Source organism: Antennarius striatus, chromosome 1 (assembly GCF_040054535.1).
Source record: "Antennarius striatus isolate MH-2024 chromosome 1, ASM4005453v1, whole genome shotgun sequence".
Taxonomy (NCBI): domain Eukaryota; kingdom Metazoa; phylum Chordata; class Actinopteri; order Lophiiformes; family Antennariidae; genus Antennarius; species Antennarius striatus.
In genome coordinates, this window is record NC_090776.1 from 31152265 (window position 1) to 31176529 (window position 24265).

General features: G+C 40.1%; 4 protein-coding genes across 4 annotated transcripts; 2 read left to right on the forward strand and 2 right to left on the reverse strand.

Moving 5' to 3' along the window:
- The first annotated feature begins 18 nt into the window (after positions 1 to 18).
- Positions 19 to 10931, forward strand: phf10 (PHD finger protein 10). Its single transcript, XM_068310932.1, has 12 exons — positions 19 to 158; positions 1473 to 1582; positions 1848 to 1978; positions 2342 to 2425; positions 2702 to 2826; positions 2946 to 3095; positions 3207 to 3316; positions 3406 to 3553; positions 3762 to 3914; positions 8787 to 8895; positions 9338 to 9526; positions 9711 to 10931. The coding sequence occupies exons 1-12, from the start codon at positions 87 to 89 to the stop codon at positions 9803 to 9805; spliced, it is 1476 nt and encodes a 491-aa protein (XP_068167033.1). The 5' UTR covers positions 19 to 86; the 3' UTR covers positions 9806 to 10931.
- Positions 10932 to 11439: 508 nt separating this feature from the next.
- On the forward strand, positions 11440 to 13768 carry psmb1 (proteasome 20S subunit beta 1). Its single transcript, XM_068314250.1, has 6 exons — positions 11440 to 11629; positions 11963 to 12070; positions 12289 to 12370; positions 12626 to 12755; positions 12953 to 13059; positions 13163 to 13768. The coding sequence occupies exons 1-6, from the start codon at positions 11529 to 11531 to the stop codon at positions 13346 to 13348; spliced, it is 714 nt and encodes a 237-aa protein (XP_068170351.1). The 5' UTR covers positions 11440 to 11528; the 3' UTR covers positions 13349 to 13768.
- Positions 13769 to 16248: 2480 nt separating this feature from the next.
- LOC137594452 (GTPase IMAP family member 9-like) lies at positions 16249 to 21210 on the reverse strand. Its single transcript, XM_068313968.1, has 5 exons — positions 21192 to 21210; positions 20957 to 21092; positions 19423 to 19676; positions 18491 to 18567; positions 16249 to 16551 (listed from the first exon to the last, which is right to left on the reverse strand). The coding sequence occupies exons 1-5, from the start codon at positions 21208 to 21210 to the stop codon at positions 16249 to 16251; spliced, it is 789 nt and encodes a 262-aa protein (XP_068170069.1).
- Positions 21211 to 22281: 1071 nt separating this feature from the next.
- psmc3 (proteasome 26S subunit, ATPase 3) lies at positions 22282 to 24261 on the reverse strand. Its single transcript, XM_068313705.1, has 2 exons — positions 23296 to 24261; positions 22282 to 22728 (listed from the first exon to the last, which is right to left on the reverse strand). Exons 1-2 carry the CDS (start codon positions 24238 to 24240, stop codon positions 22390 to 22392), a joined length of 1284 nt encoding a protein of 427 aa, XP_068169806.1. The 5' UTR covers positions 24241 to 24261; the 3' UTR covers positions 22282 to 22389.
- Between the last annotated feature and the right edge of the window lie 4 nt (positions 24262 to 24265).

Sequence of the window (24265 nt, forward strand, 5' to 3'; positions counted from 1 at the left end):
AGCAACCAGCGCGTTTCTGCGTAGAAAGAAGAAAACAAAGAAGTGGCTAGTGAGCTAGCCTAGTTGTAGATGACATTTATCGAGACATGGCTGCTGTACTCCCTGTTAGACCGCCTTGCGACAGTAGCCCTGCTACTCCTGGAGCACAACCCGTTAAGGTGACCTTTGCTTTACAGTGAAATGTGCGTTAATGAATAGCTGCCAGTGCGTGTGCCTCTAGCTAACGGCTGTATTAGCGAATACCTGATGTATGAACTCTGTCAACGACGTGAGCGTCGTGTTCTCCCCCAGATGTCTTCAGTGTAAAGCAATGTCGCGTTTACATTAATACATGACTTACTACTAAATGCTTCTCACATGCCTGTTAGAAGCATTTAGTAAATGTCCACAAACGAGTTGTGACCACGGTGAACTCATCACACGCCTTCTCTCGTCTCGTCTTCACTCCGCTAACATTACAAGTTCATTCGTTCGTTTTTGTTTGATGGACTTTGTGTTTCAGGGGTTGTTCTGTCTTCGTGGAGTCAAACCCCCGTTCTGTCCCTTCACAGACAATAATGGCTAACAGGGATGAGGGGACACAGTTATTTAATTTAATTTAATACACTGTTATAATCCCCGAAGGGAAATTAAGAACGCACACTCTAGTTTTTGTTAATCAATCAATCAATCAATCAATCAATCAATCACACGCATGCACGCAGTATTAGTGTGTACAGGCGCCTGTAATACACACAACCACACACAGGGGGGCCTGTAGGCATGCAGGGGGGTAGAGTGGCAGCAGCTCCTTCTTGGTGCGCCTCAAATGAGCAATTTGTAAAGGGACAGCACCTTGCTCAAGGGCGCCTTGGCAGTGCTCCGGAGGTGAGCTGACACCTCCCACTGTCAGCTCACCTCCAGGTAGTTTTTTTTCTGGGCGGGAGCGGGAATCTGGGATCATAGGACGACTCGCTCTACCGCCCGCTTTACCACTGAGCCACAGCCGCCCTATTTATCCGTAAATCCCATCATAAATGGTTGTTTTGTATGTAGTGACTGTTTTTAACACCCACTACATCTAGACTGTAAATTTGTGCATCTGAAGAAAACACTACTTCCTGTCATTTGTTTGTGTGCTAATTATTCTTTTCAAGGGTTATTCTTTAATGGTTTTCAAGTCTTTTAAGAAACATGTTAAAGAAGAAATTTTGAAATGTCTACAGGAGCTAGAAGAAGGTGCCATGACTGATGTTATCATTTGTGTGGGTTTGATAACAGCCATGTCCCGGAGAAAACATTGATGTAGTAAAATGAAGCTATAAAAGTAAAAATGACGGTTATAACAGTGAGTTACAATGAGTCAGTGTTGGTCAAACTGTCTTGTTGTTACAATGCAGTGACATAACAGGGAAGCAGTTCCCAGCTTGATGTTTGCTCTCCTTGACTGCTGTTTACATTCTGTTGTTCTTTGTTTGTTTTTACATCCACAGGAAGATGTGATTGAAGAGGTGTCCAACGATGGCAGCCAGCCTCCCAAGAGAAGGAGAATGGGCTCAGGTGACAGCTCTCGAAGCTGTGATACCTCCAGTCAAGACCTTGGGTAGTTTCGCTTGATATTTATCTTGAAGCAGTCTGGACAGTCTCAAGGCGCATACCTTTTTGTTTTTTATTCTTTGATATCTCCATACTGTGTAATTAAATGTGTGTTAAGTGAAAGGCAGATATGTCATTATTTTTTCTGTCTTGAAAACAGAATTAACACATGTGGTCATCTTCAGACACGTATTGCTGTTTTATAGCCATTGTGTTGAAGTATGTCAGAGGTTTGAGGCTTAAACGTTATTGTCCCTCTTCATCCCCTCCAGCCTGACGTATTTCCCAGCAGAGAACCTGACAGAGTACAAATGGCCCCCAGATGACACAGGAGAGTACTACATGTTGCAGGAGCAGGTCAGCGAGTATCTGGGAGTAACATCCTTCAAAAGGAAGTACCCTGGTAAGACTGAAGGAAAATTATCTCACGGTTTTCTACCTGAATGCATGGGTACTCATCCCAGAATTATCAGTTAACAAACTATTCTGCATCGTGTTACAGGTGTGAAACTAGTAATATCTAGAGTGGCACTCAGTAGAGATTTTTATTTATTACTTGCTGACAGACCAAGCAAAAAATAGAATCAGGTGAAATCATAACCTGCTTGGCAGAGGTCACAATAAGCAAAATTATTGGCAAGTAGACCAGTAATATAAGTCTTAAGGATTGAGAATGTTGTTTGTCAGCTGTCATACTATTTTGATGACACTTCTTTAATATTGTTCAACCATAGTTGACCCGTGATGTTTCTGTTTTGCTCTGCAGATATGGAGAGAAGAGACTTGTCCCACAAAGAGAAGCTTTACCTGCGTGAACAGAACGTCATTACTGAGACACAATGTACTCTTGGTAGGAAACCAAACTCAGACCAGTTAATATTGGTTCGCTATGGTTCGCAAGATTTGTTACACACACACGCAAGCACACACACACACACACACACACACACACACACACACACACACACACACACACACACACACACACACACACACACACACACGCAAGCACACACACACACACACACACACACACACACACACACACACACATTTATTCCATGTATTTGATTTCTCAAGCCACCAGTATGCTTGTGGTCTCAGAGGGTATGTTCTGTGTTTTCAGGTCTGACAGCTCTGCGGAGTGATGAAGTGATAGATCTGATGATAAAGGAGTATCCTGCCAAACACTCTGAGTATTCAGTTATACTGCAGGAGAGAGAGCGGCAGAGAATAGCCAAAGAGTACTCTGTAAGTTTACAAAATCAAGATATCTGAGGTTGATGTGGTTACCATCCCTGTTGCGTGTTTAATGAAGGTCTTCCACATGTGTATGCAATCTTATGATGTTTGTCTGTTGTGTTTCACAGCAAATGCAGCAGCAGAACCCTCAGAAGGTGGAAGCCAGCAAAGTTCCTGAATACATCAAAAAAGCAGCTAAAAAAGCAGCAGAGTTCAACAGTAACTTCAATAGAGAGCGCATGGAAGAGAGAAGAGCTTACTTTGACCTCCAGACACATGTAAGCTCAACCTGGAGAAATGGATAAATCACTTGCTGGCTTCTCCATTGATTTAGAAAAGAGCTGTGTGATAGGGCTATTGAATAGTTGACATGTTTTTATTTTTTCCAGATTATCCAGGTCCCCCAAGGCAGGTTTAAGGTGCTAGCTCCAGAGCTGACAAGAACAGGGCCATACCCAGTGGCTCTCATACCAGGACAGTTCCAAGACTACTACAAAAGGTAGTTTCCACCCTTGGATAAATGTTGTTTGCTTTAAATTATCATTTAATCGCTTTTGACCTAATCTATCATCTTGTTGTGTGTGACAGATACTCTCCCAATGAGCTACGGTATTTGCCATTGAATACAGCTCTGTTTGAACCCCCACTGGATCCAGAGCTCCCTGCGCTGGACTCAGACCCGGACTCAGATGAACCTGAGGATGGCAAGGAAGACAAAAAGAACAAAAATTCATCTGTAAGGAATTAGAATGCTATTCTGGTGGTCTAGATGTGTGTCAGACCAGACTGTACTTCCATCCCTGATGCTGAATGATGAGAATCTGAATGTTACTATGTAAACATGGAAGAAACGGCATAGTGGATTCTGAGTTCCATATCAGATAATATGTGAAGCCTAACTCTTTTTCTTTGTTAATTTTCCGTCTTTTTCTGCTGCTCTTCAGGACAGTTCTTCAGGCAACACATCAGATGTTGAGAGTCAGGAGGGAGGAGGTGGATATGGCCACAAGTCTAAGGGCAAAGATAGAACATCCACGCCAGGCAAAGACGGTAGCCATCGGCTTTCAGCCTCCAACAAAGCCACCCCAGGGTACAAGGTAGAGGAAAAAACCACCTGAACTCTTCTCCAACAAAAGCAGCAGCACTTTTCTACCCCCTACTCCCCTTTCTACTCCTAGTACTCCCTTACTCCATCCATCCCGCCCCTCCTCCGTAGCTTTCTTCACTTTGTTCTCTGGCTTCTACAGATTGTCAGGTTATCAGCTGGGACAACCTGATTTTCCCTCTGACACACACACACACACACACACACACACACACACACACACACACACATGCACACACACACACACACACACACACACACACACACACACACACATGCACACGAGACTCCTGTCCTCAGTTTTTGTTTTGATGATTGACACATGGCTTTCCCCTCTTTTAATCAGACTGTGAGCAATAAGAACATTTTCCAGTAATGGTTCACATTCTTTTTCACTGCACTTTCTCTTTTTTGGATTTTCAGAAAAGATGAATATGAAAGTGTTTTTCTTTTGGAATGTCTTCAATATACCTCTTGTTTGTCCTCGCTTGTCAAAAAGAATAATTCCAAGGCAAGTAAGTGGATGTTTTGGCTGCTAGTTTTCCTTTTTCATTTTTGAAAAAACTAAACCGTTTTTGTTGCTCTAACATGGGAGATACATACCACATGCAGTTTGTGGTTACTTTAAATCTTGGTTGATGTTAACACTAGAGACTTTTAACATTTTTATCTGAAGTGTAAAATGCACTTAACAATAAGGTTTTAAGTATGTATTGATATAATGATATGCTTTGTTTATACTCAAACTTGATCTATTGTTAAAATGTTGGTATCAGCTATTTGACATGGGGTTTATTTGACCCTATAATGTCATCTTGGAGGGATGCGGACTTGCCGACCTTGTTCACACTGTTACTGAGCTGAGCTACAAACAGCCTGTATGCTGTCAGTCTGTCTGAGTTTGGACTTCACTAAATAATTTTGTATGTCCCGCCAAAACACAACAGAAGTTATGTAATGCTTGTAAGTCAAAAATCATGAATCCCAGTTATTGGTATTCATTTTGAATGAACACCATGACCAGTTAGTTCATCTCATTATTGAAAGATGTGCAAATAGTGATATAATACTCAGTGTTTCCCCATCCTATACAGTTGGAGGATGCAGTGTAAGCATTTTGCTGCCCTGATCAGTGACTCAATCCTGCGCCACTCTTTTGTTCCTACTGAGGTTATGGTTACACAGAGCAAAATTGACAGGTTGCGTAAGAGTGATGTGACTGGAGGACTAAGTCTGCGTGTTGCACATAGTTAAAATCCCCAAACCAAATATGGACAAAGATCAACGTCAAAGCGTGAACCGGGCCAAAAACAATATCTGCATTTCATACACGTCACTGGAGTCGGGCATCAAAACCCTTTTCTAAATGGGGGACATATTTTTTTGTAAATGGAGGACATTGTTAACACTGGTAGCTTGTTTGGCAGCAGTGAAGAAAAGACTTACACCATGTTACCAAAAGTTTTCGCTCACCCATTGAAATAATCACTTTCCATGGCCACAGATATATAAAATCAGCACCTAGGCATGCACACTGCTTTTGAAAACATTGGTGAAAGAGTTGGTCGCTCTCATTACGTCAGTGATAAGATGCCACCTGTGCAACAAATGCAGTCGATTCTGGAGGGGGGATCATGGGGTGGGGTCGTTCTTCAGGATCTGGGCTTGGCACCTTTGTTCCGTTGAAAGGAACTCTGAATGGTTCAGCATACAAAGACGTTTTGGACAATTCCATGACGCCAAATTGTGGGAACAGTTTTGAGCCGGTCCCTTCCTCTCCCAACATGACTGTACACCAGTGCACAAACAAGGTCCATAAAGACATGGACGACAGTGTCTGGTGTGGATGAACTTGACTGACCTGCTCAGAGTCCTGACCTAAACCCAATAGAACACCTTTGGGATGAAGTAGAGCGGAGACTGAGAGTCAGGCTGTCTCGTCCAACATCAGTTTGTGTCGTCATAAATGCACTTCTGGAAGAATTGTTAAAAAATACCCATGAATGCACTCTTAAACCTCATGGACAGTCCTCCCAGAAGAGTTGAAGCTGTTTTGGCGGCAAAGGGTGGACCAACATCATATTGAACCCTGCGGATTAGGAACAGGATGTCACTTGTGAGTCAAGGCAGGTGAACTAATACTTTTGGCAGTATGGTGTACATCTTTTCACCTGGCTTTGGCAGCTTGGCTGATCAAAACAAGAGTGTCCATGCCACTAAAATAATCCGTTACTAAGGAGATCAGTTCCTTAGTTGCTTTTAACCTTGTCGAATGAAATATCCATCACATCAGACTACTGTATATTTAACATTAAATCAACATTGATGTATTACATGAACTCAACGCAACAGCAACAACTTGTGGCCAGGACGATGAAGAGAAGTGATGGCATATAATAAATGTAGAGTAGCCAACCTGTTCATTGAAATTATTTATTAGCCTAAACATAAATGATATTTCAGATTATATTTATTCATTTTCTATCCTCCGCCTCATTAACAGGTCCACCTCCCCAACCACTAATGTTTGGGAAAAGAATGATATAAAACCAGATCTTCCCTTCATTCCATTTTACTTACCAAAGTTAACTTTGTTTAATTTTTTAAATACTGTATTCAACCCTGCAATAGAAAATATCCTCCACCCAAAACAGCATACTGGTACATACATTACGATTAATGACAGTATGATGGACCTGGGTAAGTCCAGTTGACTTGAGCTCGGCTTGTGGTGTGAGCATGGTCCTGTTCTAGTGTCCATATAAGAAATACATCACCTATTCCAGTGTGTTTAAGGTAGAGTTCACTCAGTTTTGACTTTCATTTGTCGTATCATTCTTCCTATGCTTGTTTAGCTCCCAGATGTGGTATGGTGTACTGCAAGTCAGAATTGGCTAGAATATTCCTGAAGTGTACAGAGTGAACTAGAGATGTAATAGCTTTTCAAGTGTGATCCACCATTTTGTAACTTGTTTAGTCAGCCAAAGTAAAATACCCATACGGTTGAGATGTAACAGTCCTGATCTCAGTGCTTGATGTTTTTTTAAAAAAATCTATTTTTCCTCCCCTTGCAAAAAATCCAAGTAGATACGAGGTATATTTATTTCTAATGACTTGTATATTTCCACAAAAGACAGCACCTGTGACAACAAAACATTTGAGTTGCACATGAAGGCTTCAAGTTGATTAACGGTACTTCGCTGTGGTTTGGCTCCCAGCTACATTGTGTGCAATGGTTCATGGTGACGTTGTGACCAGAAGTGTGATATTTCACAAACAAGCTCATGAATAAAAAGTAATTCTGACATTTATATTGTGGATTTTACATGTTGAATATATATAATGCCATTAAAGTGACATATTCATGTTAATTATTCCATTATTACTATTTTTCATAGAGGTCATCTTAAATGCATTTGGAACACAACATTATGGAAATTAAATTGAAGATTATTACTTTTTTATTAAAGTGATAGATCTTTTGATTGCTAAGACATGATCACTAACCTGTGAATAAAAGTGAACCAGGATGTTTATACTGCGTGATCCACTGATCTAAAATCTGTGGAATCCTTAAGTGCTGGATGAATGTGTGGTCAGCCAGTATGAGGATCCCCTTGTGTCTCTGTATGTATTTTTCTCTGCATGAATTACACTTTATATGATCTCATGCAAATGCTATCAGATTATATAAACACAATTATGCCTGAAACTGAGCACTTAGTGTGTCCAAGTGTAAAGAAATTAATTTAATTCAGAATAAAAGTTATTGAAAGTAGCTGGAATTATCCTGATGAATTTTGTTTGTGGGCGGTTCTGGTAAAGACATGTTTTGTGTGATTAGACTTCATGTGTAAATTTCATGCTGCTTGTAATTTCATGTGGCTTCAGAAATGTTTCACATTAGAAACAAGATGTTTATAAAGTGAGTATAGTGTTCATAATAGTGAGTATATAACTGCATATGAAGTATGTACAAAAGTGTGCACAATGGCTTTTTTCCAGACCCTTCTTTTTCTTGTTTCCATCTTCTGCTGCTGTTATTAGTATTATTCTTTGTTTTCTTTCTCATGTTGATTTCTGGTATTGCTACATGCCCTCATAGATCTTTACTCCAAGTTGTTTTGTTCAACCTGCCCCCTGCCTGTCAGGGGACATTTAATGAAGGATGGCACCATCTACATACATTAGAAGTTGTCAGTTGTGCTGTAAACTAATTCAAAACCACATGCTTATCCCATGACTAGCAAGGCAACAGATGGGATTTGAGTTTTAATAATTTTGCTGATTCCAATGTGACTGTCAAAAATAAAAGTCTGTTACTTTTTGAAGATAAATTTCCTCTCGTCGATATAAGTTTGAATTTCATTTTTCATTTTAGTGTGGCATCCTGATTTAAATGTCTCAAACTTGCCCTATCTTTGTGCTCTGGTTCTCTCATCTCTGACCTGTGCTGAAATGAAAGGCGATGAACAGACAGAAACTTCAGATGTTTCTTGTCAGATGGAATTAAGCTCAAGTCAGTGTCTATTTATATACGTGCTCAACCATGCCAAAGCATTTTCCATAAGAACAGATCCAGACCATACCGTCCTTATACAATAAGTCATGGGTAATAGAAAAATCGAGCTTTATCTGTACAAACAGTCATTTGATGATTTTTGATGCCACAGGCTGGCAGGAGTGTGACTGTGCATCTGTTTTTCATGTACTGGTTTGGAGCCCTAAAATTAATAATAGTCTTATACTAGCTAGGATAAAGTATAAAGTGTTTTCTCCATATATTAAAACCTTTGTTTCACTATTATATTGTCAATGACTGTAGGATACCTGAGGTTTTTATAGCATTATTCTGCCCTTGCAGCCTAAGGTCATTCCCAATGCTATATGTGGCATTTGCCAGAAGGGTAAAGAAGCCAACAAGAAGGGAAAGCCAGAAGCTCTCATTCACTGCTCCCAATGTGATAACAGCGGTAAGTTCCAAGTGTACTTACATTTAAAAAACTTTTTTTGTTTTAAACTGTAGTCACCTTTAATACCAGGTATATTTTTGTCATCCGAATACAAATAGCAAAAACAGTAATCACAAATCAGTTTTGTCTCAAAGTGAAGCTTGTGCATTTTTTATAGTTCTGATTTTAGATGGTCCTTATTACTATAAATATGTGTTTATAGCTGCTAGTCACCCTTGTCTTGGCTTCCTTCAGTGAGAGCTGTATGTGTAAATCCTCTGAAATAAAAGGATGGTGAATTCATCTGTAGATGGATTGATCTGATCATAGTGTGTGTAGTTCTGTTGTATTCTGTCTTTCTTATGTTTGTGCATGTTACATGTGGTTTTTTGTTTCTACGTGTGGATGTATGACTTTCACGTCGCTACGCATTTGCATATGTCTTTCTGTCCACAAACGTTAGGCCACCCTTCCTGTTTGGACATGAGTGAAGATCTGGTGTGCGTGATCCAGACCTACCATTGGCAGTGTATGGAGTGTAAAACCTGCACCGTGTGCCAGCAGCCCCATCATGAGGACGAGATGATGTTTTGTGACAAGTGTGACAGAGGATATCACACATTCTGCGTGGGCATGGACTCCATACCTACTGGTGAGTGGATGAATATGTGTTAAACTATAATGTGCTGTGTACAGAGACAGACAGAAACAAAGGCAAACTGGCACCCACATAGATTCCTATAAATCCAGTCTGTTGACCTTACCTATAAGATTAGTTTTATTTGTTTTACTTTTTCTATTTGATAGATATTATTTATCTCTTTTTGTCTCCTCAGGCCTTTGGATATGTGAGGTTTGCGACAAAGATGTGGCCACACCCAAAAAGAAGGGAGGCAGAACACCTAAGAAGTCCAAGTCTGCTAAAAAATAATCAAAACATTGGCCAAACACCACCCAACTGCACAAACATCATTCTGTAGATCATTTGCAGAACCTGTTTAAGTATCAGATTAAAAGGTCCCCAAAAAAATTATACTGTTCTATAAAACACAACATTTATCTTATTATTACTATTCATTTGTTGAAAAAGTAGGTATTTAAATTACCAAAATAAAATAGAAAGTAAACATTTTTTGTGAAATAAAATTGGTAAGCCTACGCTTTAATTTGAATCACAGTAAGTCCAGAAACTGGTTAGACCTCAGATGCACATGATCAAAACAAAAATCAAACCCTTTTATTATGGCATGGCATCTATTTAGTAGAAATTGACTTAACTCCTGGAATCATAAATCAGGAACAGCTGGACCAAATCCATCCAATTTTACTGCACTAAATTTTAATCTGTAACCACTAAGAGAAGAAGCGTTAACAATTCTGCAATGATTATTTGCTGGGAAATTGTTTTTGTTCAACAAATGGTGCTTTTGGTCCTGGACTACTGGAACAATCAACGTTATCAAGAGCTGAATGTTGAAATTTCAGTTTCAACATTTTTGTATGTTTTTGTATCTTGTAAGCTAGAGTTGGTATTTTCATCTTACATTTATTTAATGAAGCAGGCCAGTAAATTGCAATCTTACTGAAACATAATTTTTTTAAAATGTAATAACATGGTGCTAGTGATCCTGTGTGATAAAATGTTATAGATGGCTGTACTTATGTGCCTCATAGCTGCAGCAGTTTTCAGGTATTTATCTTAAAGGTCTGATTTTAAATGTATTACTTCTGTTGTTAATCCTCCTTTACTATTCTACCACTCACTGTAATTACAGATATGTATAACCCATCAAATATGATTTCTTTGATATTTTTGTTGTCAGTTTGAAAGAATCCTTTGTTATTTTTGTTATTTTGAGTTGTATCTAAGTCAGGGTACTTAAGGAATATCTGTTGCTAAGAATGTCACAGTCACTGAATTAAAGAATTTTTAAATTAATAAAAGCTTCTTTAAAATAGTCAGATTCATTGATTCTAAACTGGACAGTGTTTCCCACAAATGGATTTAATGTGCCTTGTATGGTTGAGGTACATTAATTGAATTCAAATACCAAATAAATGCGCCTTACAAGTTTTGTATATACTTTTGGTCAAACACTTTGCTGCCTAACCAACTACAGTACATCTGCATCATGCAACAATTTATTTCTACCCTTAATAGATATTTATTTTAGTAAAAGGCTGATTGACCATCATCACAATACTGAAAGAACAGCACAACAAATGGAGGAAATTAAAGCATACATTTCTGAAATTACTTTTGATAACAAATTGACTTATTAATCACATTATTATATGTCAGGATGTTTGTCTCATAGATGTCCGGTGATGGTATAAATCACTTCACGTTGATGTTCACTTCAGGTAAGATGAAGGTTAATATTCATGACAGAAGGACCAGATTTTAGAGGAAAAAAAACTTGGAACTATAACCGTCAACCAGTTTAAATAGACATGCACCATTGGAGAAGGAACATACTGTAGTGACTAATGCACTCTTGCGCTACATCCCTTAGCCTCTGGGGGCGCTCTCGCCTTGACTGCGGTTGAGTGGCCGGAAGTGATGACAGTAGAAGAAGAGGCTGCCATATTGCAGTGATGCAGCGACTTTAACCGATTGATTCTTGGACACTGTCGGCTCCCTTGTTGTAAAAATGTTTTCTGCCCCAAACCTCGCAGCCCCAGGGAAGATGAAAGACTATCACTATACCGGTCCAGTGGAGCACCGGTTCTCACCATACACGTTCAACGGAGGGTGAGTTTGAACGTTTGAATTCTTGTAGCTAACGCTCATCTCTAATGGTTCTCTGCTAGCTAGCTAGCTAGCTAGCCAGCTCAGCAACTTCTTGCTATTTGACAGTAAACGAAAATAAAGTGTGAACAGAGGAGAGTTTCTTCTCACTTCATCCGTGCTGTTATTTAATATGCAATTTTTAAAAACTTAATCGATACATTTATTTGAGATTATATTGCAATAGTAATACGACAGTTTCACTTTCGCTCCGTCGTGTTGGGACTGCAGTATTTACTTGATCCTCTTTGATTATGATGAATCTTCAGACCCATGTTGTGTTTCTTTCTCTTCCAGAACCGTACTAGCTGTTGCCGGGGAAGACTTCGCGATCGTGGCTTCAGACACCAGACTGAGTGAAGGCTACTCAATCCACAGCCGAGACTCACCAAAATGCTACAAGCTGTAGGTTTGCCCTGTTTATTGCCCTGTTACTGTCAATGAAGAAATGAAGGGCATTATATCGTGACTGTATAGGAACCATGCCAGTTGTTGTTATCCTGTCCATCATACGTTTCTTAAATGTTTTAAAATTCTACATAAATTCAACATAAAACAAATTTTGAGTTGAGACCAACTGAACGATAGATGCTCAGTCTGAATGCCTCCCTTTCTTCTTACAGGACAGACACAACTGTCATTGGCTGCAGTGGTTTCCATGGTGACTGCCTGACTCTGACTAAAATCATTGATGCCAGATTAAAGGTGGATTTGTGCTTTTTTCATCTAGCCTCTTTCACATTTTTAAGTTTCCTAAACTTGTAGACTCTCATGCCTTTGCTTTTGCACTGAAAGTGTTGGTAATTTGGTATTCAAGAGTGAGATTGCTTGATACTGCTGCTCTGTTGCGTCATGTTGTCTTCATTGTCACAGGATTTCACTCTACACCTGTAAGATGTAACGATGGTGTCTGAGGTTTACTCAGTTTTTACTAACTACTAATCTGTTTCTGTTGCGTAGATGTACAAGCACTCAAACAATAAGACAATGACAAGTGGAGCCATTGCAGCCATGCTGTCCACCATCCTGTATGGGAGGAGATTCTTTCCCTACTATGTCTACAACATCATTGGTGGACTTGATGAACAAGGTAGGAACTGCAGTGTGACCATCCTGAAAATCATTTGCAATGATATGCGTAACTCTTTTATCTATATGCTCCATACGGTTAATGGGTTATGTAGCTGTTGAAGTCTTCCTTTTTATTGTACTTTTTTGTATCACCCATTCAATTTCTGCTATTTGTGTTTAAGGTTTTTTATTTTCCATATTTTCTTTTTTTTAAAGGTAGGGGAGCAGTGTACAGTTTTGATCCAGTGGGCTCCTACCAGAGAGACACATACAAAGCTGGAGGATCGGCAAGTGCTATGCTACAACCATTACTCGATAACCAGGTAAATAATGCATGCTGTACACAGACCTGTTCATGTCTTGATCCAACAGTTTTTATGTCATCAGTATTGTGGACAAGCTTCATTCATGTCTGTCTTTCCACAGATTGGTTTCAAGAACATGGAAGGTGTGCAGCCTGTTCCTCTAACTCAGGAGAAGGCAGTACAGCTGGTTAGAGATGTCTTCATCTCAGCTGCAGAAAGAGACGTCTACACAGGAGATGCCCTGCAGATCTGTGTCATCACTAAGGATGGCATCAAGGAGGAGACCATACCACTGAGGAAGGACTGAGAAAAGAATTGTTCCACTTTCTCTGATTTCCTCTTTGTTCTGTTCTATTCAGATCCTCTTCTTTGTTTTGCCCCACTTCATCAAATATTTGAAAATAGGAGTGTTGATCTAGAAGCTGTTGTTAGTGGCCTGGTAAATCAGGTTTTATCCAGGGAGCTGATTTTCTGTTTTTTGATATCAGTTCACAGATTCTTTGTATTTTAAATTGACCCCTATTATTTTTCCATGTGTGCTCAATTAAATTTAGATGATTACTACATCATATTTTTCTGACTCGGCAATGAGACTCTAGATCTGCACTCCTGCTCTGAGAGGGAAGTTCTCCACTCATCCCTCACCTCAACTCTGCCTCTGTTTGGATTTTTCACTGTACAAACTCTGGTATTATTTTTACATTCTTAATAAATGTAAAGAACTAAACGTTGTTCTTCTTTTTCATTGTATAGATAGATACTTTATTAATCCGGGGGAAATTGTGTAAAGTATATCCTCTGCTCATATGCGGACTCTACGTCTTTTTAACCAGTTTTACTTAAAACGTCTCAAATAAGTTAAAAGCATAGGCATTTAAAGTGGTTAATTTATGGTTTAATGTATGTGTTAATGGATTAATGTGAAACTAAAAGGCACAAGATAAATGTTGAACTAAATGCCATTTCATATTAATCACATTACTACTGATTGCAGTACAATATGTTCTTTAGTCTTATTTTACCTACAGGTAGATTATCCTGTGTAATTTTTATGTGTTGGGAATCATATCACTAAAACAATATTATGTAACATATCCATCAGATAAAACGAAAGGGATTTTCTTGTAACTGGCCATCATGTTGTTTTCAGATGATACTTGCTCTGAATGTGACACATAGAAATAACAGGATAACCTTAAGCAATCCACTTCTGTGTCAAGCAAAAAACACAAATCTATTACATTTTAAAAGAAATTTATTTTTATCTGCAAAATAAAGTAAAAGTAAATACAGTAATAAAAGTTCAAAAATGCATAAAAAAATCAGTTGTCAAAAGATAAATTTCTCTTCAGAATTTATAGTGTCTTTGGCTTATGTACATTCTTAAGCCTCTTAGATGAGCCTGTATATAAATCTTAAAAATTAGACAATATGAGATTATACTGATATGCAAGAAGTTGGGTTTACATTTAAACTTACTTTATTGATATATATATATATATATAATCGCGTACAGGCCCCCTCAGGCCTTTGGATATATGAGGTTTGCGACAAAGGTGTTGCCACACACAAGAAGGGAGCCAGAACACCTAAGAAGTCCAAGTCTGCTAAAAATAATCAAGAGGCTGAGTGACGGGCAGCTCCTTCGTGGTACGCCCAATTGAGCAGCTTGTAGGGGGGACGGCACCTTGCTCAAGGGCACCTCGACAGTGACCGGGAGATGAGCTGACACCTCCCACTGCCAGGTCACACTCCGAAGATAGCTGAGCAGGAGCAGGAATCAAACCACCAATCTCTGATCATGAGACACCTGCTCTACCACCCGCTCTACCACTGAGCCACTTCCACCTCATGTCTTTGTTAGACATGGTTAATTTCATGCCTGCACTCATATCTAATAGAGTTACTCTATTAGATATGAGTGGGAATATACAGTAATGTAACTTAGGGCACTACAACCTTGATCATCACACCTATGTATCATCACACCTCAAAGTCTATTTAATGAAGTCAAGGATGGAAAAACAGTTTCAAGTCCTAGTGAAGACACATCTCTTTCCAAAATAGAAACAGATCCATATGCAGAGCTATCCTCTTCTTGTGGGTCAGGGTGTGCTTGTTTGAATCCATACCAGTCTGCTGAACCCATCTGACCCAGACTCACTGAAAAGCAACCAGAGAAAACAGGTTAGTGAAATTCTCTATGAAAGAATAACTGAATTGTATAAATCATTTGCATTGCGATTCAGAAGAATTAGGCTTTCTTATTTGAGGTGATTATGTATTGTAGGTTACGGAGATTTTCTTACTGTTGGGGTTTGTATGTGGAAGACTCGTATCAGCTTTAATGTGAGTAGAAATATAGTTTTTGATGTCCACCATCAGATGTTGTCTTATTTCCTCCTTCATCTTCTCCATCATCTTCCTCTCCCTCGGTGTGTATTCAAGATCATCCTCTTCCATATCCATGGAGCTGCTCCTACTCTCACTGAACACTGGTTTACTGCAAGAAGTGCTGCTGAAGTACTGTCCAGAGTTGGCTTCCACCATTTTATCTACCCCCTCCAGCAATTCTTTTACTTGATTGGAATAATGGAATACTGTGTCTTTGAAAATGTGGCCTCTGTTACCGCACTTCTCCAGCAGCCACTTTAGATTCTCACCTTCATTCTCAATTTGTGTCTCAAGGAAATCCAAGGTGAATTCACACTGTAAGGGTTCCCCAAAGGTGAAGAGCACCATTGTATGTTTCCATAGTGTTGTGGTGAGACAGGACAGATTGTGTTCTAGGGCAACTCTGCGCTTCTCCGTGAAACTGCTTCTCATATTCACAACAATAAGGATCGCATGTGGCCCGGGATGGCAAATAGACAGTGCCTCTGTGATGGTTTTTTGCTGTTGGGTTGACTGACCCCAGCTATGTATGGGCCATACATATCCACGATCAAGACTGTCCTGTTATCAACTATTGTCTTACTGGCTACACATTTTGTTTTGTCTTCTTTAAAATCCAGGTTGGCTATAGTTCTTGCTGCAGTGGTTTTCCCACTCCATTTTTCACCAAGCAGCATAATTCGCACCTCAGCCAGTTTGTGTGCTTTTGTCTTGTGGAAGGTGACATGTTGGACATGGACTCTGGTGGCATCTTTTTGGCGTCTGTATTGTACCCTCTCAAACACAGCTTGTTTCATCTCCTCAACGCCTGCTTTAATATTTTTTATCAATTTCATAATAGCTGGGGTTGTTTTGAGAGGCCAGTTTTTCAATGCCCTCAAGAAGCTCTGAGACCTGAGTGCTTTTTCCTCTGTTCCTGTTGTTGAAAAAGTGATACCTGTTTCTACACTTTTCAAGGAGCATCTGCAAGCTCTCACCCTTCGATATAAGAAAGGGTTTCTTGTCCATGCCCTCAATTACATCCCCTCCCGTAAACAATACGATCACATATTCCCAGGCTCGCTCTCCAAGTAGGCTGATATATTTTTGGACAGAGTTCCAGACCGCCAGTGTGAACTTTGAAGACAAATTCAGAACAAAGATCAGAGCATGAGGACCAGGGGGGCATTGGCAGACCCAATTGACTATATTCTGATCAGGTGATGATATCCCCGAATCTCTCTGCCACGGTGGTGTGTCAATCACAACTAGTCTTCTTCCTGCTACATCTGCTTCAGCTTTTTGACTCTTTGCTGTCCGCTCTTCAAACCTAGAACTTCCTAGGATGCTGTTGCCCGTTGAGCTTTTCCCAGATTGTTGTAAACCAACAAGCACAACCCGAAGTTCTGTGAAGAACTAGGTTCCTCCTTCATTGGAAAATCCATATAAAGCAAAGGTTAGATGACGCTGTTTAGGATGACAATCACAACTCCTCTAATATTGGATTTATTTGAACTGTATTGCGGAAAAATGAGTCAGATTTGAGATGCATCTGAAATGTGACATCTGATATTTTTTCCCATTACATTAGAAAATAGACTTGATATTACCTGATTTTGGGTTTTCACATTTCAGACCTACAGACTGTTTTGAAGTGTTTCCTGCTTGTACCTCTTTGGTGAAATATTTTACCCGTCCAAAATTTTTTGTCAAGTCATTTTTTGAAGACAGGTTTTAAATCTTAATCAGCAGCTCTTCTATCTGATTTCCAGCTGCTCCCCTTGCATTGTCAAATACATGGTAATTATTCCCACATAGTATTGTAAGATACCGCAAACCATGGTTCCGCTCTATGTGACTGTTTTGTGAAAAACTTTAATAAGTAGGTTCGTAGGAGGTGGGTACACAGAAAACAAACTCACACAATGAATCAAACCACTCTTCTAGGGCTATAATGAATGTGTGATTTATTACACGCAGAGTATAGAGATACTAAGAAACAATAAGTACAAACAAACAAACAAACAATAAGTCAAAAGACCTCTATGATGCTAGACTAAATGTGTCGTTTAGTCCCCGCAGCGCAAAACAATGCAAACAAACAATTCTATGATGCTAGAATAAACGTGTAGTTTAATTCCCCACAGAGCACAGAAACAATTCTATGATGCTAGAATAAACTGGTAGTTTCATTCCCCACAGAGCATAGTAATAAACAAACAAATATTTGGTTGAGCTAAGACAATATATGGTGGCAATCCAAATATGCTTCACCTCTTACCTTGACACAGGGAAGGAGAGCCCACAACCCAGGCAGAGTAGCTTCAACCAGGCTGGGCGTCCGTAGGTAACCCGCAGCTGACTCTGACTGGAGTATGAAACTTCTTCTTTTCCTTTCGGCTTTTCCCTTCAGGGGTCGCCACAGCGAATCAACTTCCTCCATCTAGCCCTGTCCTTTGAATCCTCTTCTCTCACACCAACTACCTTCATGTCCTCTTTCACTACATCCATAAACCTCCTCTTTGGTCTTCCTCTAGGCCTCCTGCCTGGCAGTTCAGAACTCAGCATCCTTCTACCAATATATTCACTATCTCTCCTCTGGACATGTCCAAACCATCTCAGTCTGGCCTCTCTGACTTTATCTCCAGAACCTCTAACATGTGCTGTCCCTCTGATGTACTCATTCCTGATCCTATCCATCCTGGTCACTCCCAGAGAGAACCTCAGCATCTTCATCTCTGCTACCTCTAGCTCTGTCTCCTGTCTTTTCCTCAGGGACACTGTCTCTAGACCAAACAACATCGCTGGTCTCACCACAGTTTTGTACACCAACTCTTCTATCACACATCACACCTGACACTTTCCTCCACCCGTTCCATCCTGCCTGGACACGCTTCTTCACCTCTTTTCCACACTCTCCATTGCTCTGGACTGTTGACCCTAAGTACTTCAAATCCTCCACCTTCTTGATCTCTTCTCCCTGTAACCTCACTCTTCCACTTGGGTCCCTCTCATTCACACACATGTACTCTGTCTTACTGCGGCTAACCTTCATTCATCTCCTCACCTTTTATACCTTTGAAGAAGAAAGGCCTGCATGCGAGCAGGCCAGTTCCAGCTCGCAGGTAGCCCTCCCTTTGGTGGTACCCCCAGCTGAGGAATAAACATCACCACCCTCGAGAATGCAGTGTGGGAGGCTTTCAAAAACTCGTAAACCATCTTTATCAGGAGACCTTACACCTTTGGAATGTACCAAACCTATCACCCCAAAACTAAGAAACCTAAGAAATTTTTATTACACCTTGGAATGCATCAAAAAACAACAAGTTGACTGAGACTGGAAAAAAAAGGTTTCCATATCCTCCCCATTTGTTCTCCCTAGAGAGGGACAACCCTGCTGTGAACTTTCTGTGTTTAAACGTAGCCCAGCAGGTGACCGGGGGAGGGTCTGGAGCATGCCCTCAGTAATGATATGCTGACCATTTTATTGCAGCTAAGGCCCCGTCCACACGATGACGGATTTTTTTAAAAACGGAACTTTTTAAAAACGCATTGAAAACGATTCGTGTCCACACGACAGCGTTTTTAAAATAATCTCCGTCCACACATAAACGCACCAGTGCGTTTTCAAAGACGGCTATAAGCATGCCAAACCATGTGGTGGCAGTATTGAGTCAAAATTTATCCAATAGGAATCCTCCGTGTTTTGTTATCACTACACACGTCACAGCGGTTTTCGTCAAAGGCAGGACGTCAGCGTTTTTAAAAAGTCGCGGATACGCCGTCCACACGACAACGCAGACCCAGCGTTTTTAAATAAATCCACCTCGGCCAGCGTTTTTAAAAAGTTGCGTTTTTGTTCCGGATATCTGCGTTGTCGTGTGGACGGAGGCGTAAACGCAACAAAAAAGTTGCGTTTCTAAAATATCCGTTATCGTGTGGACGGGGCCTAAGTTGTTGAGTCAAATCACACAAACACAAAATGCAAAAAATGCAAATTTCCATTACAGTGACACTCTATGGTTTGGTTTCCAAGATAAGTCCCATAGGTGAAAAGAACTATTGTTTGGCTCCATACTTCGTCCCCAAACAGAAATAGGTGGTCGGTCACAGACTGGATATAACTCTCTGTGATCTCCGTGTTCAAAGGAATTAGCAGTAATATTACATCTGGAGCAGGGACACAACTACTCAAAACCTCTCTCTGTGTAGACTCTGAAGTATCGTGAGTCCACCCAGGAGTGTCCACTATGGTCACCTTCCTGCAAAAAAGCAACAACAACAACACATCAAATATGCCGTTTGAAGATATGTTATCTACATACATGATAGGTTTTTCTTCTACACTTACCTTTATTAAAATGATGAGATTTATTCCAGCGAATCTTAATCAGGAATTCCAACATGTTATTTTGAAATAAAAGTGCTAGAGACTTAAATGAACAATTAATACATTCTCTATAAACTGGCAGCAGTTGCTTTTTTTTATCTCACTACAAAAGAAGTTTATGCTTTCACCAGCACCTATTATTTGTATGTGTGTTTGTTTTTCAGGTTTCACTAAAACTACTGCATGGATTTAGATGTAAATGTTAGTATTGGTTTTGAAAAAAATTAGTTTCATTTTTCAGTATACCTGGAAAAAAAGAGTGGATTCAGGAATTTATTCTCCTCTTTTGAAATCTGCAAGATTTTTTGGCCATTTTTGAGACATGACCAAAAAGCTGTTGGACAGATGATGCATGTGCTGCAAGATGAACAAATTTTGGACTCAGTCTGGTCCGGTCAGTCTACTGTTTCAAACTATTGTTTCATGGAATACTGTTCTACTTTGCACACAGACTACTGCAGATAAAATTTGTTTTGAATTGTTCTCTGAGGTTTTGATGCAGAAATGAAGTGATCCTTTTAAACTGTAATACAGAGAGTTGTTGTTTGGTCTAAACTGACATGAAGTTAAACACAAATATGTCTCCAAAATGACAACACAACTATCAATTTTTACCTCTCGGACTAAAAAACATTACTTTGCTATTGTAGATGAAGGGTCTGGATCAGCTTACATGCACATAAATCTTCTGACAAATACAGTACATTAACTACCTACATGACTGAGCAGCACAGACTCTTGAATAGTCTTTACACAATCCTTCTGACAAACTGACCAATCGACAAACAAATGGACACAGGTTGAAACGTGTGGAGGGAGGAGTTGCTGCGATATTGTTGGATTTAGTGTCAGTGAGGTGTCAAAGGCCATTGTGATGTATTTTTCTTGTTTTGACAAACTAACTTCATTATATTTGTTATGAAGGCATATCAATGTATGCAGAAAATGAAAATCATTTATTCTTTATAAATAGCTCATAGGTATAAAATCCCCCACAACTATTTTAGTGAGGTAAGGCAGTCGAGGTAATAAAAAAGGCAAGCAGCTGATCGCAGGTTCATTTCCAAAATTCCAAAAATCAACAGGGAAAACTGATGAAACATCTACAGTATTTGTACATTTGAGAACTGTGTTAGAAAATAAAGAACCCACCTTCCTGACACCTGACCATGTTGACTCACACATTTGTAACGTCTCCTTCCTGTTGGAAATTCGTCTTTACCCAGGATGGTGTCACCAGAGGCACTTTTTCCAGAACTAGCCCATCTGACCAAAACCAGCCTGAAAGCTGGGGGAACAAAACCGCATTGGCAAAATTCACTGTGGTGTAAAAGTTACGGCACTCATGCTGTTAAAAACAGTCTTCACATATTGTCGACGGACTCACCTTTCCCCTGTTCTGCCATGTTTAGCTGCTTTCACAAGATCTCAATAACAACGAATGCAGATTTATGACCTCATTTGGAGAAAACTACTCACCAAAATGAAAGCACAAGTTATACATTAACAGCCAAAGCGGTTTCCTCACACTGTACATTGTTACACACCTTTTTCTTTTACAATTGTCTTGACTTGTCTTGTCACGGGTCTGCTGGAGCTTATCTCAGCTAGTTATGGGTGAAAGGCAGGGTACACACCGGAGCAGATGCCAGCTCATCATGGGGCAACAGGATAAGCTGGTTGTTTGAAGACAATAAACAATAAAAACTACACCTACGGTCAAACTGAATCAAGTTTTGCTTGTCAGACTCTCATTAAATTGCTGTGTAGTTTATGAACATTGCTCAATTCAGTATTTACAATTTCTGCCCCTGTATCAAAGAAAAGTCTTTTTTTCTAGGAGTTACCAAATTCTGTTTTTTGCCTATATATTTTTTTAAATATAGCTATTACTGATCTTCAACATTTCTTGGTTTGATAGTAGAGAAAAAAAACTTTATTTTGGGTCCAAGGCATTGGTGCTTGCTGCCACAGTCCTACTAGTTCATGTTGAAATATTTATTTGGGTGGTTCTTGTGCCAGCGAATCTGTCATTCCAACAAAATAAACACTTCAACTACGAAACTGTGTTAGATAAACGTGAGAGGATGAAGTTTGATTTGGGCTCAGTATCAGCTGAGCAAGAATGTAGGTGCAGTTCAGGCAAGTGGTGATAGAGAGGATTAACGACAGCATGTGTTCCGCTCTTCTAATTTCTGCAGTAGAGATGGACCAGTTTTAAAACGCCTTAAGCTGAATTAGTTCGTTTTGGTTTGTTCTCTAAACCTTATCAAAGTGCTGTCACTGACAGAACCAATGGTGGTAGCAGTCAACTACTGCATTGGCATAGAGGCCAAGATAGGTTGAGACAATGAAATTTCTTGATTTCAATTATCAATTATAATTGTTGATAATAAACTATGACTGACACACAATTTGAAATGTTAGAAGTTATTTGAATCCAAAGAATTAATGAAGCAACAACAAACATTCAACATTTTATTTCTTTTTATTAATACAAGCAATTTGCAACTGTCTTAACTGTGACTTTTCTTTATTTTAATAGCCAAAAACTCTGACACACAAAGGCAGACACGACAGTGTCCTCAGGCATAGTATTGAAGATTAGCCTTCTTCTTGGCCTGAACTTCCAGGATTCCCTCCATGTAATCTTCGTGGTTCAGCTCTGTGGCCCCACGACGCAGCGCGATCATACCTGCCTCCACACACACAGCTTTGCACTGGGCTCCATTGAAGTCATCGGTGCACCGAGCCAGCTCCTCGTAGTTGACATCAGGACTGACATTCATCTTGCGGGAATGAATCTGCATGATACGAGCCCTGGCCTCTTCGTTTGGCATGGGGAACTCAATCTTTCTATCCAAACGACCTGAACGGAGTAGAGCAGGATCCAAGATGTCCACTCTGTTGGTGGCAGCAATCACCTGAAAATAAAAATGGAGCCCATGCAGTGACACTGAAAATACTGCTACTAGAGTGATGAAATTTTTAAATGGTGATTTTTTGACTTCAGAATTTTTTGTCCTCTAATGCAGTTTTTTGGAATGGTCATAGTTCATATTTATATTCTCTGTATTATAATTTCTTATACCCTTGTACATATTTTTCTGTGTAAAAGACACCATAATATGGACTATGAAATAAAGTGGTCCATGTCCTGAGGTTGTTGCACTCTGACAAACATTTTAAATAATATTTACTTGTCTTAACTATGGATTTAATGGATTTTCCAGAAATCTTTTACCCACGTTAATAAATTCCTGGTAATAAAGATTTGGTGGAAAAGGGGCTGATTTGTGTAGTGCACCAGTTAGGGTTAGGGTTAGGAATGACTTTTAATTGACCGATTTTCATCTTACAATAATAACATTTGATTTTCTGATGACATTTGTACATTTTAGTTGTTACAGTCTACATTATTTTATTGTTAAAATGACATAAAAAATACAAGTCTTTGAAAGAAAAGATTTTGTTTGTGGCAGCACATTTACCTTGACCTGCATGTTGGGCTGAAATCCATCCAACTGGTTGAGGAGCTCCAGCATGGTCCTCTGCACTTCTCTGTCTCCAGCTTTCTCACTGTCAAACCTCTTTGTTCCGATGGCGTCCAACTCATCTATGAAGATGATAGATGGTGCCTTCTCTTTGGCCAGGGCAAAAGCATCTCTCACCAGCTTGGCTCCATCACCGATGAACATCTGAACCAGCTGTGGACCAGCCAACTTCAGAAAAGTGGCCTTGGTCTGAGCAGCACAGGCCCTGGCGAGGAGGGTCTTGCCGGTACCAGGCGGTCCATACATTAGGACTCCTTTGGGTGGCTGGATACCCAGGTTCTCAAACTTCTCCTTGTGGTTCATGGGCAAGACAATGGCTTCCACCAGCTCCTGGATCTGCTTGTCCAGCCCTCCGATGTCACTGTACTGCTCTGTGGGGCGCTCATCCACCTCCATTGCCTTTACTCTGGAATCGTACTCGGTGGGTAAGGTCTCCAGGATGAGGTAGGAGTCTTTGTTGACACCTACCAGGTCTCCTGGCTTCAGCTTCTCAGCGTCGACCAGCCCGATCACAGGTAGGAAGTACGTCTGTCGGGTGGAGGTCTTAATGACGGCGCATTTTCCTTTCCTCTGAGAATCCAGATCAACATTCGCCCCATCCTCCTCTTGGTCGTTGGGGTCCACATCCAACAGCTCGATCACATTAGACACAAGGTACGGCAGGGTTTTGTTCACCTTTATCTTCTCTGTGTTTTCTTTAATTTTATCCTTCATAGCCTGAAGCTCGTGCGTCACCCTCAGAACCTCACTCTTCATTATCTTTATCTCGCTGTCGAGGAGACGAGTGCGCTGAACTATTTCCTCTGTGGACATTTTTAACACTTCTTCACCGATTCCATCCTCCACTTCGTCCCAAACTGATTTGTCACTCAGCGACGCCATCTTCGCTCTGTCTGCGGTGACCTGT